Source organism: Vigna umbellata, chromosome 1 (assembly GCF_029865625.1).
Source record: "Vigna umbellata cultivar VRB3 chromosome 1, Vumbellata_1.0, whole genome shotgun sequence".
NCBI classification, from domain to species: Eukaryota; Viridiplantae; Streptophyta; class Magnoliopsida; order Fabales; family Fabaceae; genus Vigna; species Vigna umbellata.
In genome coordinates this window covers 53,431,442-53,445,009 of record NC_142165.1, presented here as the reverse complement: position 1 = coordinate 53,445,009, position 13,568 = coordinate 53,431,442, and the positions used below count along the sequence as shown (strand labels likewise).

Here is a 13,568-nt window from a genome sequence, read left to right as displayed (position 1 = left end):
GAAACACTGTAAAATGTTGAAATTTAAAAAATTAAAGGACCCACACATACATATTAACAAGTATTTTCTATCTAGAATAGAAGAATTCATTCTCTTGTGCAAGGTAATATTGGTTGTCATGTGATAGACTTCATGAAATTATTGGATGGAAAACCAGAACCCAAACAAACAGAAGAGAAAAGAAAAGCAGTCATCCTCAGCCAAACGTACACCCTCGTCACTGATCTCTAAATCCAACAACCTTCCTTCCATTAACCTTAAGCATAAGACCTGCACCCACATCGATCCAATTTCATCGTCAAAACAGAGAATCAAATAGTGTTGGCATATTTCTTCGTGAGAACTAATAAGTTCTTCGACTCTTTCATTCTTACAGAAAGAAACCATATATACTGCATGAAATGAGAGTGACGTGCAAATAAAGAGAGAGGAAAAGAGGATGTACCCGACTGAGATCGACAAACTGGAGAATCTTCAAAGCGAGAGAATGAAAGGTGTTTATATGCAAGACCGATATCAATAAGAATGACTCCGGAGGAAGGATCGGTGACAATGATATCTTTGACAGGTAGCCACAGGAAAAGCTCTTGCCGAGACATCCCTTCCAACACCTTGAGTTGTCCGAAACTTAGGTTAGCCCTCACCACGCTGTCAAAGAACACCCTCGTCTCGTACTGAGCCAGACAGGGACGATCCAGGTGCACCTCCAACCGACCCGTTGGGTCCAAATCGTATGACCTCACACTCTGAGGGAAGAGCCCCGCCGGCAACCCATGGCTCTGGAGCACCTCCTGAAGATCAGATGAATGATCTCCTGTTGCTGTCCCAGAGAGAGGAAGAAGGATCACAATAAGGAGAAGAAGAAAGAGGGGTGTTGATATGGGAACAGCAGCGTATCTGAGTGTCAGTGACATCGTTGTGACGATGATTGAGGACACCGCTTTTGGGATATTAAGGTTTCATTTTGAAGTTCGAATCGAAACACGGATGTGATGTGATTGTGGGTGTCCGTCAGAAAGGAAACTCGGCAGAGTTGTCAGGATCTGAGTTGGCACCTTGATATGAGATGACCATAATACCCTTCCCTTGTATCGTGTCTTATACATAGAATGAACCAATTTCTTTTACCGAGTCACAGTCCGATCGATCGACCCGCCTGGTCTGTCTTGTTTCATAATTCAATAAGAGCCATGAATTTTAAAATGCTAACGGAATAAAGTAAAATTAGTTACGTAATGACGATGAATGTTAAAGTTATATAATAAATGCAAGGTTTAAAGATTATTATTTTTTTAAAAAAGTAACACTTTTAAGTCTGCAGCATTTCAAATCCACAATTTTAAACTGGTTATTATAATACTGCCATTATGATTAGTATTGAATGTGACTTGTCATTAAGTGGTGATATTTAATTTCGGTCATATTTAGATTAAAGTTTAAGTGTATTTTGGTATAATTATACTTTTCTAATGACATTTACGATTTTAAAAATGGTAAAAGTAGATGAGAGAGGATTTTAAGTGGGTTTGTTTGCATTAAAAGAAATCTCATTTTTTTTATTACAAATATTTCCGTTTCATGAGAAACGGTTGACTGTTACTTTTTTTTGGTTTAGTTGTATTATTCTAATGTCAAATTCGGTAAAATTTGATAGTTTTATTAATAAATGTGTATTAAATGTAATTAATTTACCACAATACCTAAAATTTGTATTTATAGATTTTGGATAGTAGGTTTCATATTAGCATCGATTTAATTACTACTCAACTGGTAATGATAGTGTTTTGACTTAAGTTAATCATCATCAATCCTAATTGTGGTTTAAAGCTAAGCACTCGGTTCATGTTGTATGACCGACCGGTCTACCAAATATTCCTAACTGGTGATCGTCCAACTTCTTCAAAAGAGACACACTTTAAAAGAGAGGTGGAAAAGCCCCTCTTGTAAAGGTCGTCGCCTACAAAAACATACCGAGATATCATCTTGCTTTCGGTAGAAATGAAAACTTCCTCACTAGTTATTATAATATCACCATTATGGTCTTATAGTATTGAATTTGACTTGTCATTAAGTAATTATGTAATATTTAATTTATGTTTGTATTTTGGTTTTGATATTTCCTTGTATAACTCTAATTACACTCTTCTAATGACATTTAAGATTTAAAAAATGGTAAAAGTAGATGAGAGAGGGTTTTAAGTGGGTTTGTTTGCATGAAAAGGAATCTCATTTCTTAATTATAAATGTTTTGGTTTGTGGGGTCGAGGTTAACAATCTTCTAAGTTTCGTTTGTTTAATTTCTTGCACTGGTCATCGTTCCTCCTTCACTTCGTTCAGTCGTACTAAGAGGTTATCTCCAGAAGATACTCTGATGTCAAAGTCGACAAAGAATTGATACTTTTAGCAATAAATGTGTATTAAATGTAACCAACCTACCACAATACCTCAAATTTGCCTTCTTATTTACTTGTCTTTATTGTCATCTTACTTACTTACTTATTTACGTGTTAAAAAGTATGAGATATTCTAATGTTTAATTTTTTCGCTAAATAAATGATATGACACTTATCTTTGTCTTTATGTAGGGAGACAAATAATCAAAGTAATAAATAAGATAACACTTCTATCATACAATTAACCAAAAAAATGGTAATGTAGCAATTAGTCTTCTTCTTATTTACTTGCCTTCATGTGTCATTTTATTTACTTGTCTTTAAGTATTAAAAAATATGAGGTATTCTTATTACTGTAAGACAACATTGTGATTATTCTAATGTTTAATTTTAAGTGGGTGTTGTGACATTTATCTTTATCTTGTAATATGGAGACAATTAATCAAAATGATAAAGTAAGATAACGATCATGTCATTCAACTAACGAAAAAGAAGTTAAACAATAGGGGTTTAATTAAGTACTAAATAGACCAAAACATTTAATAAAAAGTTAAAAATATCCAAATTTAAGAGGACTTAAACTTAAGTAAACCTAAAAACATAATGTTATATACTATAATTGAATTGTATAACTTTATGTTTCGTGTGTAGGGTTGAACGTCTAATTAAACCAATTTTCTTGTAGATTACTCCTCAATTGTCCTTTTTCTATTTGGATAATTTGTTCTCCAACCAATCAGGTGAATCTATTAAAGATATTCTAAGACTTAAGTGAGCTCCAGTTTGATCGGTTGAGCAGTTAAAGCTGTAATAAATGTGTAGTAAAAGTCACAACAAATATACCTTTAAATTCTATTTATAGTTTTCTCCATAGACTTTTTATTAGGGTTGACCTAATCAATGTCCAATTTTATTTAAACATAATGTTTATATCAACTAGATAATTAGTTGGTTTTGATAGTAACCAATTGGTCTCTTCCATGCTTAAATGATCGGTCATGTTATTTTGATCAACATGCATCAGACGATACATATAATACTTAGCCCCCCAAGCCTTGAGCTTGAGTTAAGACCATAAGTGAAAAGGGTTTACTACCATTGGGCTCAACCTTGAAAATATGACTATTGGTGATTGATGGTTGTGTCGCCCTGTGTTGATGCTTTGCTAACTGCTACATCCGCCTAGCTCACCCTTGAAAATATGACCGTTGGCGATGGACGGGTATGTCGCCTCGTAAATCGCACTATCAACTCTAACACCGGACATGAAACGTTGCATGTCCTTGTCATTGGATAGTGCAAGATCTGATGGTTGTGAGACTGCATCATGTCTCGAAAGGTTTTTATAAATAGGGATCAAGTGGTTCTGTCATTTTCATCGTTTTCAGTCACAAACTCATTTATGTGTCGCTTGGTTTTCAAATTCTTTTCATTCTTAAGGTTATAATGTCTGCCATTAACATATCTTCGAAAGACTCCCAACCTAATTTTCACACTACTTCTCTTACACCAAAAATACAAAAAAAATAGATTAAAAAAACAAAATTGAAAATACATAAGGACATTTATCATGTATTCATCCATTCATACATATGATTTGAGATTTCATTATAAGGCATATTAACATTTTGTTACAAAAAAAACACAAACAAATAAGCTTCTTATTACGCATCCATACACCTTGTGCAATGAAAATTAAAATGAGTTTTTTTCATGCATATCGGAATCTCACCCTAGTCTTGACACAAAAGTTTTCACACCTTGTGTTACTTCAAGAAAAAGATCAAAAATAAAATTTTCATATTATGTATCAGCATGCCATGCACCATGTACCATGTACCATGCACATTCATCATCAAATTCAAAAACACAAAATCATAACATGTGTCAACATTATCAGGCATTATCATCAATTTGTCAAAAAGAAAAATCTTCCAAATTGTAGCCCTCTTCATTCCTATGAATGTTATCGAATCTTTCTCTTTCTTAAATACAAAAGAGATCAGAACACATTTAGACTTCTTTCTTCAAGTTCAAAATTTAGTTAATTAGATTTTCTCTTACATACTAGGGTTTTGAACCCTGATCTCTACACCAAGGTTTCAACAACTTCTTTTTGTTGTATATTGGGGTGTCGGCACCCTTGCCCTAGACCAAGGTTTTAACACCTTGTTTCTTTTGCATATTAGGGTTTTAATACCTTAATCCTCGTGTCAAGGTTTCGACACATTGTTTCTCTTACATATCGGGGAGTTGACACACTAGTCTCTACACCATGGTCTCAACACTCCGTTTCTCTTAGATATTGACATTTCGACACCTTGATCCTTGCAACAAGGTTCTAACACCTTGTTTATGTTGCACATTAGGGTTTTGACACCTTGATCCCTACGCTAAGGTTTCAACGTCTTGTTTATTTTTCATATCAGGGTTTTAACATTCCTGATTCTTGCGTCAAGGTTTTTGTACCTTGTTTTCATGCTTTAAGTTGAGGTTTTCACACCCGAAGCTTTCTACACCTTGTTCACCGCTTTCAAGATAGGGTTTCAACACCTTTTCACCTCTTTCAAGTCAGGGTTTCAACACCCTACTAAGGTTTCGACACCCTACTAAGGTTTCGACACCTTGTTTATCACTTTTAAGTTAGGGTTTTCACACATTGTCCTAATTTTGACACCTTGTTCATCGTTGTAAAGTTGGAGTTTCAACACCTCACCAATTGGATACCTTATTTACAATCTTTCAAGTTAGGGTTTCAACACCTGCCAAAGTTTCAACACGGTAAATCCATTCTCCGTAATATAAAATACATTTCAAATTTTAAAATAAATAAATAAATGGTTTTTGAAAAGATTTGTCATATTTTCAAATTTTCAAAATATAAAACATTTCCATTGCATGAGGATTCTCTTCACTGGAATGATCATTGATTTCCGTCTTTATTTTTGGATAGTCAAGTCCGTTTTGTTTTTATGATCAAAACTCTCTACTTCGTAATTGTCACCGGATCATTTGAATACAGACCTTTTCTTCTGCATTCGTCTAATCAATCTTTCAAAAAAGGTCAAAATTAAAAAAATAATAATAAAAATTATAAAAAATGTAGAAAGAGATTTTTCGGATCGAGTCCCTTTAGTTAGTAATGGTTGTTGAATCCTTGCGAATAAAAATATTCTCCTTTATAATGGTCAAATTTACTCTCTTTTTTGGATCAGGACCCTCTATTTAATATTGGTTGTCAAAACCTTTAAATATAGATTTTATCTTCAGAATTGGTTTAATCCATCTTTTAAAACGGTAAAATTAAAAAAATAATAATAAAATAACATAAAATAATAAAAAGTAAAGTAAAAAGTTTTTCATCCTTAATTATGATCTACGTATAAAATGTATAGGCTTTGTAATGCTTATATATATTTTTTGTTACACAATGATTTAGCAAAAGTTTTTAACGAATAAACAGAAGTTATTTATAAAACGTTAATTAGCGTCAGTCTTTAGAACCAACTAACCACAAAGTTCGATAACTTTTGTTATGTAAAATAAGAATTAGTTTAGGCCATTAACAATACTTAACCTTTCAGCATAATCCATACATACAACATGTCTTGGTCGACCTTCTAATATTTGAAGTTGGTGTTTGATGCTGCATGTATCAACTTTACTCTGTTGAGTTCTAAGAGTAATATCAGAAGTGCAAGTAGCAGGGCCGATTTTTCAATACCCAATTAATTTGGGCTTCAATGAACTCATAACTTTGGGTTCATATTTGACCCAAAATAAATACTGGGGGTTTGTATTAAATTTGTTTTATATCTTTTAATTAAGTTTTTGTTATTTAAAAATATTTATATCTTTTAATTAAGTTTTTGTTATTTAAATTTTTCATTCAATAAAAACATGATTGTTGTCTCATTCCATCACGTTGTTTTCATGTGTTAAAAAACAATAACTTTTTTAGTTATTATAAAATAATATTGACATATAACTTTTATTACTTCAATATTATTTTATACTAATTAAAACCTCATACTTATTAACACTTGAATAGAAGTAACCAAGACAAAAATGATGAGACAATAACAATCACATAATCCAAATAATAAAAAAATTAAATAAAAAAAACTTAATTGAAAAATGTAAAACAAATTTAAGAATTCAATATATAGAAAATAATAATAAAAAATTTAATTAAAAATATGAGAAACTTAAACTTAATTAACTTTTTTGAAAATATTAATTCTCTTTTTATTTTATAAGAGCAATGAAAATGAAACTGTCTACTACTTATATTTGAAGCTATTTCAACATTAACAATTCAAAATAATAATATAAGTTTCAACTTTGTTAATCATAAACAATGGTAAGACAGAGATACCAAAAGAAACGGTGGTTGAGTTTACCTTTTGTTAATGATTAATTCTGCTTTATCGTAATCGTAACAGGGGTTATGATTCTGATGAAGATATATAATAGTGAGAACAATCATAATCATTAATGGTTAATAGTAACATATGGGTTAGTTAATGGTCAATGGTGATGAAGATTATTTGTGTTTTAAGAAAATAAGATAAAGTTGAACAATTTGATTTTACAAAACAACATGAACCTTTTTAATTTAAAAGGTTTAGTAAAAATTATTGAAATTGAGTTTACATTTAAGTTAATTTTATTTTAGCTTATAATATATTTAATTTTGAAATTTATATGTTAAAATAAAAAATTGAAACCGAACAATTCATAAGTACCAAACTTGTATTTCAATGATTGGGAAGAAGAAACAACAAAAGGTAATAACTGTGTGTAACATGTAAAATTGAGACTTTTTTTCCTTCTAAATTTACTATTATATAAGTACGTAATTGATCAGAACTTGATTACTAGGGGACATTAAGATGATAAGTAAGAAAGAAGCAACGACAAAGAAGAAAACACACCAAACCTTGTTTTATTAACGTCAAAACAGTTTTTCTATTGCCGCAGCATGTTGAAACAATTGGCATTAATTATAATTAAAAAACTGATTATTTGTGCTGGTCCCTTTCTTTCTTTTAACTCAAAATTCTCTGTCAATTTTATCTTACATAAATATATCTTTTAGTTTAATGCACAATACTGTCCTTCTCTTTTTATTAATAAGACAAGATGATTATTATTGTTGGTGTTATAAAATTTATAGGAAGGAGCAGTTTAATCTTCTATGGTGGAGCAGCTGGATTGTAGCATTTGGAAACGAGAAATTGACGTTTATGACGATAATTTATAATAAAATGCTTTTGACTTTTAAGCATATTACGTCAGAGTAATACTTTCGCTTTCATGATTGTGTCAAGTACTTATCATATTTTTTTTTTTACTGTGAATTTTAGTAGTTAACGTAAATAATTATTATATATATTGTTACTTTTTAATACACCTGATATATGTGATTTAGGTTTTAGAGACAAAGATGTTATATGAAGGAACATGTATTCTATGTATTTAGAGTAAAATGTGATATAATATAAATATTTATATTATCTTAATCTTAATTTTCTAAATTTAAATAGAAAATAAATGTATTTTATTGTAAATGATAAAAATATATTTTTTCTCAAACGAAAGATATTCTAAAATATAATATAAATAAAAAATATTAAATAAATACTTTCAATTTTGTTTAATATCTATTTATTTAAAATTCAAAATTCAAATTTAATTCTCATACTTGATATTTTTTTTCTTGTTTTAATTATTATCTTTTTTATAAGATCATATTTTCATTTAGTTTAACATTTTTTTATTGTATTTATTTTTCTATCAATCACGAGAAATATGGTGATCACCCAAGCATAAAAGAAGACCATCAACATTCAAATGGATCCATTGGAGATGATAAAAAGAATGCAATGACAAATAGACGAGATGTAGAGAAGGTACGTGGAGGAAATAATGACACTAAGAGTCGAGAGGGAGGACAAAGGTCCTGTGTCGTCCACCTTGACTCTCTGGGGACCAGTTAAACAATCTCGGTAAGAGCCAGACTGAACGATCCAAACTAGTAGCTTCGCTACAAGCAAGGACCACCATTATTTCGATTCAACCGTTAACACGATCAACTTGTTGTTTGTTGCGCGAACAAGTACGATGGGTCTACAAACCCGAAGGAGCAGATCCAGATCTTTGTGAACCAGATGGTGTTGTACAACATGAGTGGTGCCATTCAGTGTCAGGTTTTCTCCACCTCCCTGAAGAAAGAAGCCATAGTTACGTTTTCCATATTATCAACCAACTTTATAGATTCCTTCGAGACCATCCGAGCAAAGTTTGCAATAAGTAGAACACATAACAAACGGTGAATCACCCTCGTTAACGTCAAGCAAAAGAAGGACGAGTTTCTTTGGGCCTTCATGGAAAGGTTAAGGAAGGCTTCCTACATATATGAAGCCCCACTCAAGATGTGGCCATGCACCATTTGATAATGACGCTACAACTAGGGTTGTTTTTCGACAACCTCTACATGAAGTTGGCCGAAAGCATTAATCAGTTAAGGTAGAGGGCTGCTCAGTTCATGCAAGTAGAAGACATGAGGGACTTTCCCAAGCAGATGCGTGTAGAGTCATCTGACATAGAAAATAAAGTGGCAAATAAGACATTGTCCAAGGGGAAGGAGAGACCAAAAGGCCCTCGCTTCAGTAACTACACCCACCTTAATGTTGCACGAGCTAAGTTATTGGAAGAGGCCATCAGTGCCGACTTGTTGTTTACGCCAAGAAAGAAACTGACACCCCCCCCTAATGCATTGCTTATACCATCGAAACCTAGAAACATTACCAAGTAGTGCTCAACATTAAGGGATAACATCGATGAGTTTGTAAAGGTCAACCATCTGAAACAATTTGTTAGGAAGGACCTAATGGAAATGAGCCCACCTAAGAAAAGGACTAGAAGTAAAAGTCACAACAAGACCATCCATTGAGAGTTTATATCAACATGATCTATAGAAGATTCGCAAGAGGAGGATCCTTAGAGTTGGCACGCAAGAGGCACATCAAGACACTCAAGTTGAGCGAAGAATCTGGATTATGTCGCTCATCATCTTCACCGATGAGGACTTCAAGGTGCTAAACCTCAATCAAGACGATATAATGGTTATCTTCATTGAGCTGGTCGACTACGAAATTGGGAATGTTTTAGTTTACCAAGGAAGCTTTATCAATATCGAGTACTAGAAAATCTTTCAAAAGATAAATATTTCTGAAGACTTGATATTGTCGTATAACGAGTAGATCGTGAGTTTCTCTGATGAACAAGTGGATACACGCGTGTACATAAACTTGTGAACCAGGATTGGATAAAGGAAGGATGGATGAGGGGTCAAAGTGACTTTACTTGTTGGTCGAGGCCAATACATCTTATAATGTGTTGATAGGTCGACCTTAACTAAGTGCATTTAGTGCAATTGTATTCATCCAACACATTAACATGAAATTCCCTTTGGACAAAAGGGGAATATGCACCATACACACCATACACACCAACCAACATATTGCACGATAAATCTACATTGTAGGGCTAAAGATGGTGCCTTATTAACGGCCTAGGAAGACCAAACGATTGGAGGTGGCATTGGCCAACCTGGACCCCCGTACTAATACATATGACTAGATGGAGCTTATGGGGGAAACGAAGGACCTCAGGATAAGTTAATCGAAGGTTTAATGTTTTGGTAGGTCCCTTTTTTTGTTCAGAATCTCATATAGGTCCCCTACTTATTTTGTGTCTCAATTGGGTCCTAATTTTTTAAAAATTGAATCAAATAGAAGCTTATTGTCATATTAGACAAACACCGTTTAAGAGACCCTTACGTGGCATGCTAATAGTAATATTTTAAATGACGTGACATGGTATATATGGTAATTAGATTATTGTGACGTGTAATTTCTAATTTTTGAATGAAAAAATTATCAAGCACGGTGGTGACTTGAGTTGAGAGTAGGAGAAAAAATTGACGAAGGTACTCCTAAAGAACAAAGATTTATTCACGTGGACGTCAATCGACATGTTAGGCATACACCCAGGGATATTGTGGCACAAAGTGTCTATCTTCATATAAGTTAGATCGATCGTCCAAAAGAAACACAAGCTTATGGAAGAAAGGAGGAAGGTAGTAGAGGTCGAGGTTAAGAAGCTGCGAGAGGTAAGTTTTATCAAGGAAGTGAAATACAGCACTTGATATGAACAAAGCGTGTCCCAAAGATGCATACCCCTTCCCTAACATTGATAAGTTAGTCGACGAGCGTTTTGCCACCAGGTTTTGAACTTCCTAGATGTGTACTCAAGTCATAATCAAATACCACTGTACCATTTAGGCAAGGAGAAGACCACATTCATCACTGTATGAGTAAACTACTTTTAAGAAGTTATGCGGTTTAACATGAAGAACACAAGGGCCACCTATCAGTGACTCAAGGACAAAATCTTTCATGATCAGATTGGTCAGAACATGGAGGTCTACGTCGATGACATGGTGGTGAAGTCCCTATTGGATGACAACCATGTGGAGGACTTAGCAGAGATCTTCCAGCAGATTCGAAGATGTAACATGCACCTCAACCCAATGAAGTGCATGTTCGGTGTTGGGATGTGAAAGTTCTTATGTTTCATGCTCATTTGTTGGAGCATACAAGTGAATTCAGACAAGTGCGTTGCAAAGTTAAAAACTGATCAAAACGAGGACTGGATAAAGAAAGACAAGTTACCATAAAAGTCTTGACTGGGTTGTAGGGAACGCGGACATTTTAGAAGCTCTCTAGTCGGGAGCTTATGTGGTAACTTCTTTAAGACTTCGAGAGTCGTGAACTCCTCGGGGTCATCATGGAGGGCTCTAGGGGTTAATTCGTGCGAGATTTTGTGTCTAGTAAACGTGAAAATTAGGTCGATCATCCTCATCAAAAAATAATTTGTGGCTCTTATTGGCAATTGCAATCTTGGAAAACCCGTCCTTGAAGCCTTTGTAGGAGGTCGCAAAGAGCTAGAAAAAGTTTCAATTATTATTGCTTATTAACGACACTCATCCTTTTTAAGCGTTCGGACGAGTGTGATATTGGTAAAGGAATACGACGGGAGTAGGGTTGGTACCCAATGCCTTACATACACACCAAACGCCTACATAGCAGCCCAAACGTTCAAGTGAAATTGCGTAAGAGCAATGTTCAACTCTTGTAAGACTCCATCTTGAAAATCATTGAATGGAATGCATAGATGCAAATAGGTGAAGAAACATGAGTAGACAAAGAAGAAGTCAAACTTTGAAGTCCCATTTCCATGACACACCCAATCGTTCCCCCAACATACACGAAGCCATACAGAGTTTTCCACTACGTCGTACTTTAAAACGTGGGTATGACAAACAACATGAAATTACAAGAAAATACTAGAAGAGGGATGAACAATGTTTTTCAAATCCTTTCAATAAAGCGGCATCTAATGAATTATAAGAGATATATAATTAAAAATAAGATGTTTAAACATTGGCTTTTATAAAGTGCGTATATGGAAAACGTTTCATAGAGCAAAACAATAAAGCACAGATTTTATACTGGTTCGCCTAATCTTGAGCTACGTTCAGTTCTCCCTAGAACTCTTAATGGGTTCCACTAATCTTCAGGAAGATTACACGAGTTTTACCTCTTCAGGTTTACAACAGGCATTCACACCACTCTTAGTTCACCTAATCAACACGACTAGTCTGAGTTTAACCACTTCTGGTATACAAGTATTCTAACTACTTTTGGTATCAACCCTAGAAAACTATCTAGACTATTTAGCTCAACTAAGCTAAACACCAAATGTTTTAATTCTCTTCAGAATGTACAACACAATCACTATTATGAGCAAATACAGATAGGTAACTCTAAAAGAGAGGATAAAAATAGTACAATGAGATATGAGATTTTGCTAATGTTTTTAAATTAGAAAATATAGCTTTAGAAGGTATATGAACACAATAAAAACAAGCTTGTGTGTGCGTTCAAAATATGTTTATATTATCCTTCTTATCTTCTGGTGAAAAGTCGGACTCAGTCTACTTTGTAAAGGTATAATGTTTTCTCAGCCTTTATCAAAACATAGCTTGTACGATGTGTGAAAGCATAAGTTTTCAAAGGAAACATTCCCAAAATGTTTTTCATATCTCTCAACGTCTTTTTCTTGGGTGTAGTGATTCTAATTAAGACTTTGTTCTTTTTGTTATATGCACAAATAACAAGAACAAGGTATACAAGCATCAAAACATTTTATCATCATAGATGCATTAAATATTTTGAATGTTGATAAACGTTAAGCTGCATTGCGTGTTCAAAATATTTTATCATTTGTCAACTCATTAATAAATGCTTCGTTTAGGAAAACATTGAACATATATGATCATCAAATGGTGTAAAACATTAGATGTTTTATCAAAAGTTGCTTGAGATATGCAATGTTTAACGAGCGTTTATTAGATGATACATTTCATAAGATGCTTGCTTGAATAAAAAATATTTTGAATAAAATACTATAAGCTTCAGTGTGTTTATGAGATAGACGTTTCCATTAATAAGACACTTACTTGTAAAACGTTGTTCGTTTAGACGTTTAGTTTGAAAACACTATTCTATAATTCATTATATGATTCTTTATGAAAGTCGTTTCCTTCATTTATACATTGTTTATAAAGATTTGTTTGCTAGACAATATAGTTTAGAAAACGTTAATATAAGCTTGTTTTTGGTATAGAAAAGATGTTCCAAAATATTTTTCTCTTAGACGTTTTTCTTTAAACAATATTTCATGGCGATATTTCGTTTAAAGTTTTTGTTAAACTTTAAAACCTAAGTTGCTAGACGGTCTAGTCTTTAGACGATCTTGTCTTAACAAAGCTCCACTAAGTCATTGCACGACCTAAAGTGGATAACATATTCACATACCTTATGTGTGGCCATGCATACATAAGGACATCGGGCGAGTTTTGATCGCCCACTTCAACATCAACATCCATCTGGATCTGGATTTCCTTGAAGGTGTAAATGTTTACTTCCCTTGTAGTCTCCTCCCCTAGACCTTGTTTCCCTACCATTCCTTCTTCCTTGATCGAATCTTTATTCAGAGGTTAAATAGGTGTCATAACACTATTTACAAACACTAGACCCTTCT

At 33.3% G+C, this 13,568-nt stretch overlaps 1 protein-coding gene across 1 annotated transcript; it reads right to left on the bottom strand.

The window, feature by feature from the left end:
• On the bottom strand, positions 1-1,084 carry LOC124844319 (uncharacterized). Its single transcript, XM_047321233.2, has 2 exons — positions 446-1,084; positions 1-270 (listed from the first exon to the last, which is right to left on the bottom strand). Exons 1-2 carry the CDS (start codon positions 912-914, stop codon positions 218-220), a joined length of 522 nt encoding a protein of 173 aa, XP_047177189.1. The 5' UTR covers positions 915-1,084; the 3' UTR covers positions 1-217.
• Between the last annotated feature and the right edge of the window lie 12,484 nt (positions 1,085-13,568).

What these genes read in the sequence shown, in the direction of transcription:
- LOC124844319 (XM_047321233.2), bottom strand. Translation starts at nt 914, where the DNA reads ATGTCACTGACACTCAGATACGCTGCTGTTCCCATATCAACACCCCTC. An exon ending in AGTTTGTCGATCTCAGTCGG is followed by an intron (nt 271 to 445) that starts GTACATCCTCTT and finishes ATGTGGGTGCAG; the next exon opens with GTCTTATGCTTAAGGTTAAT.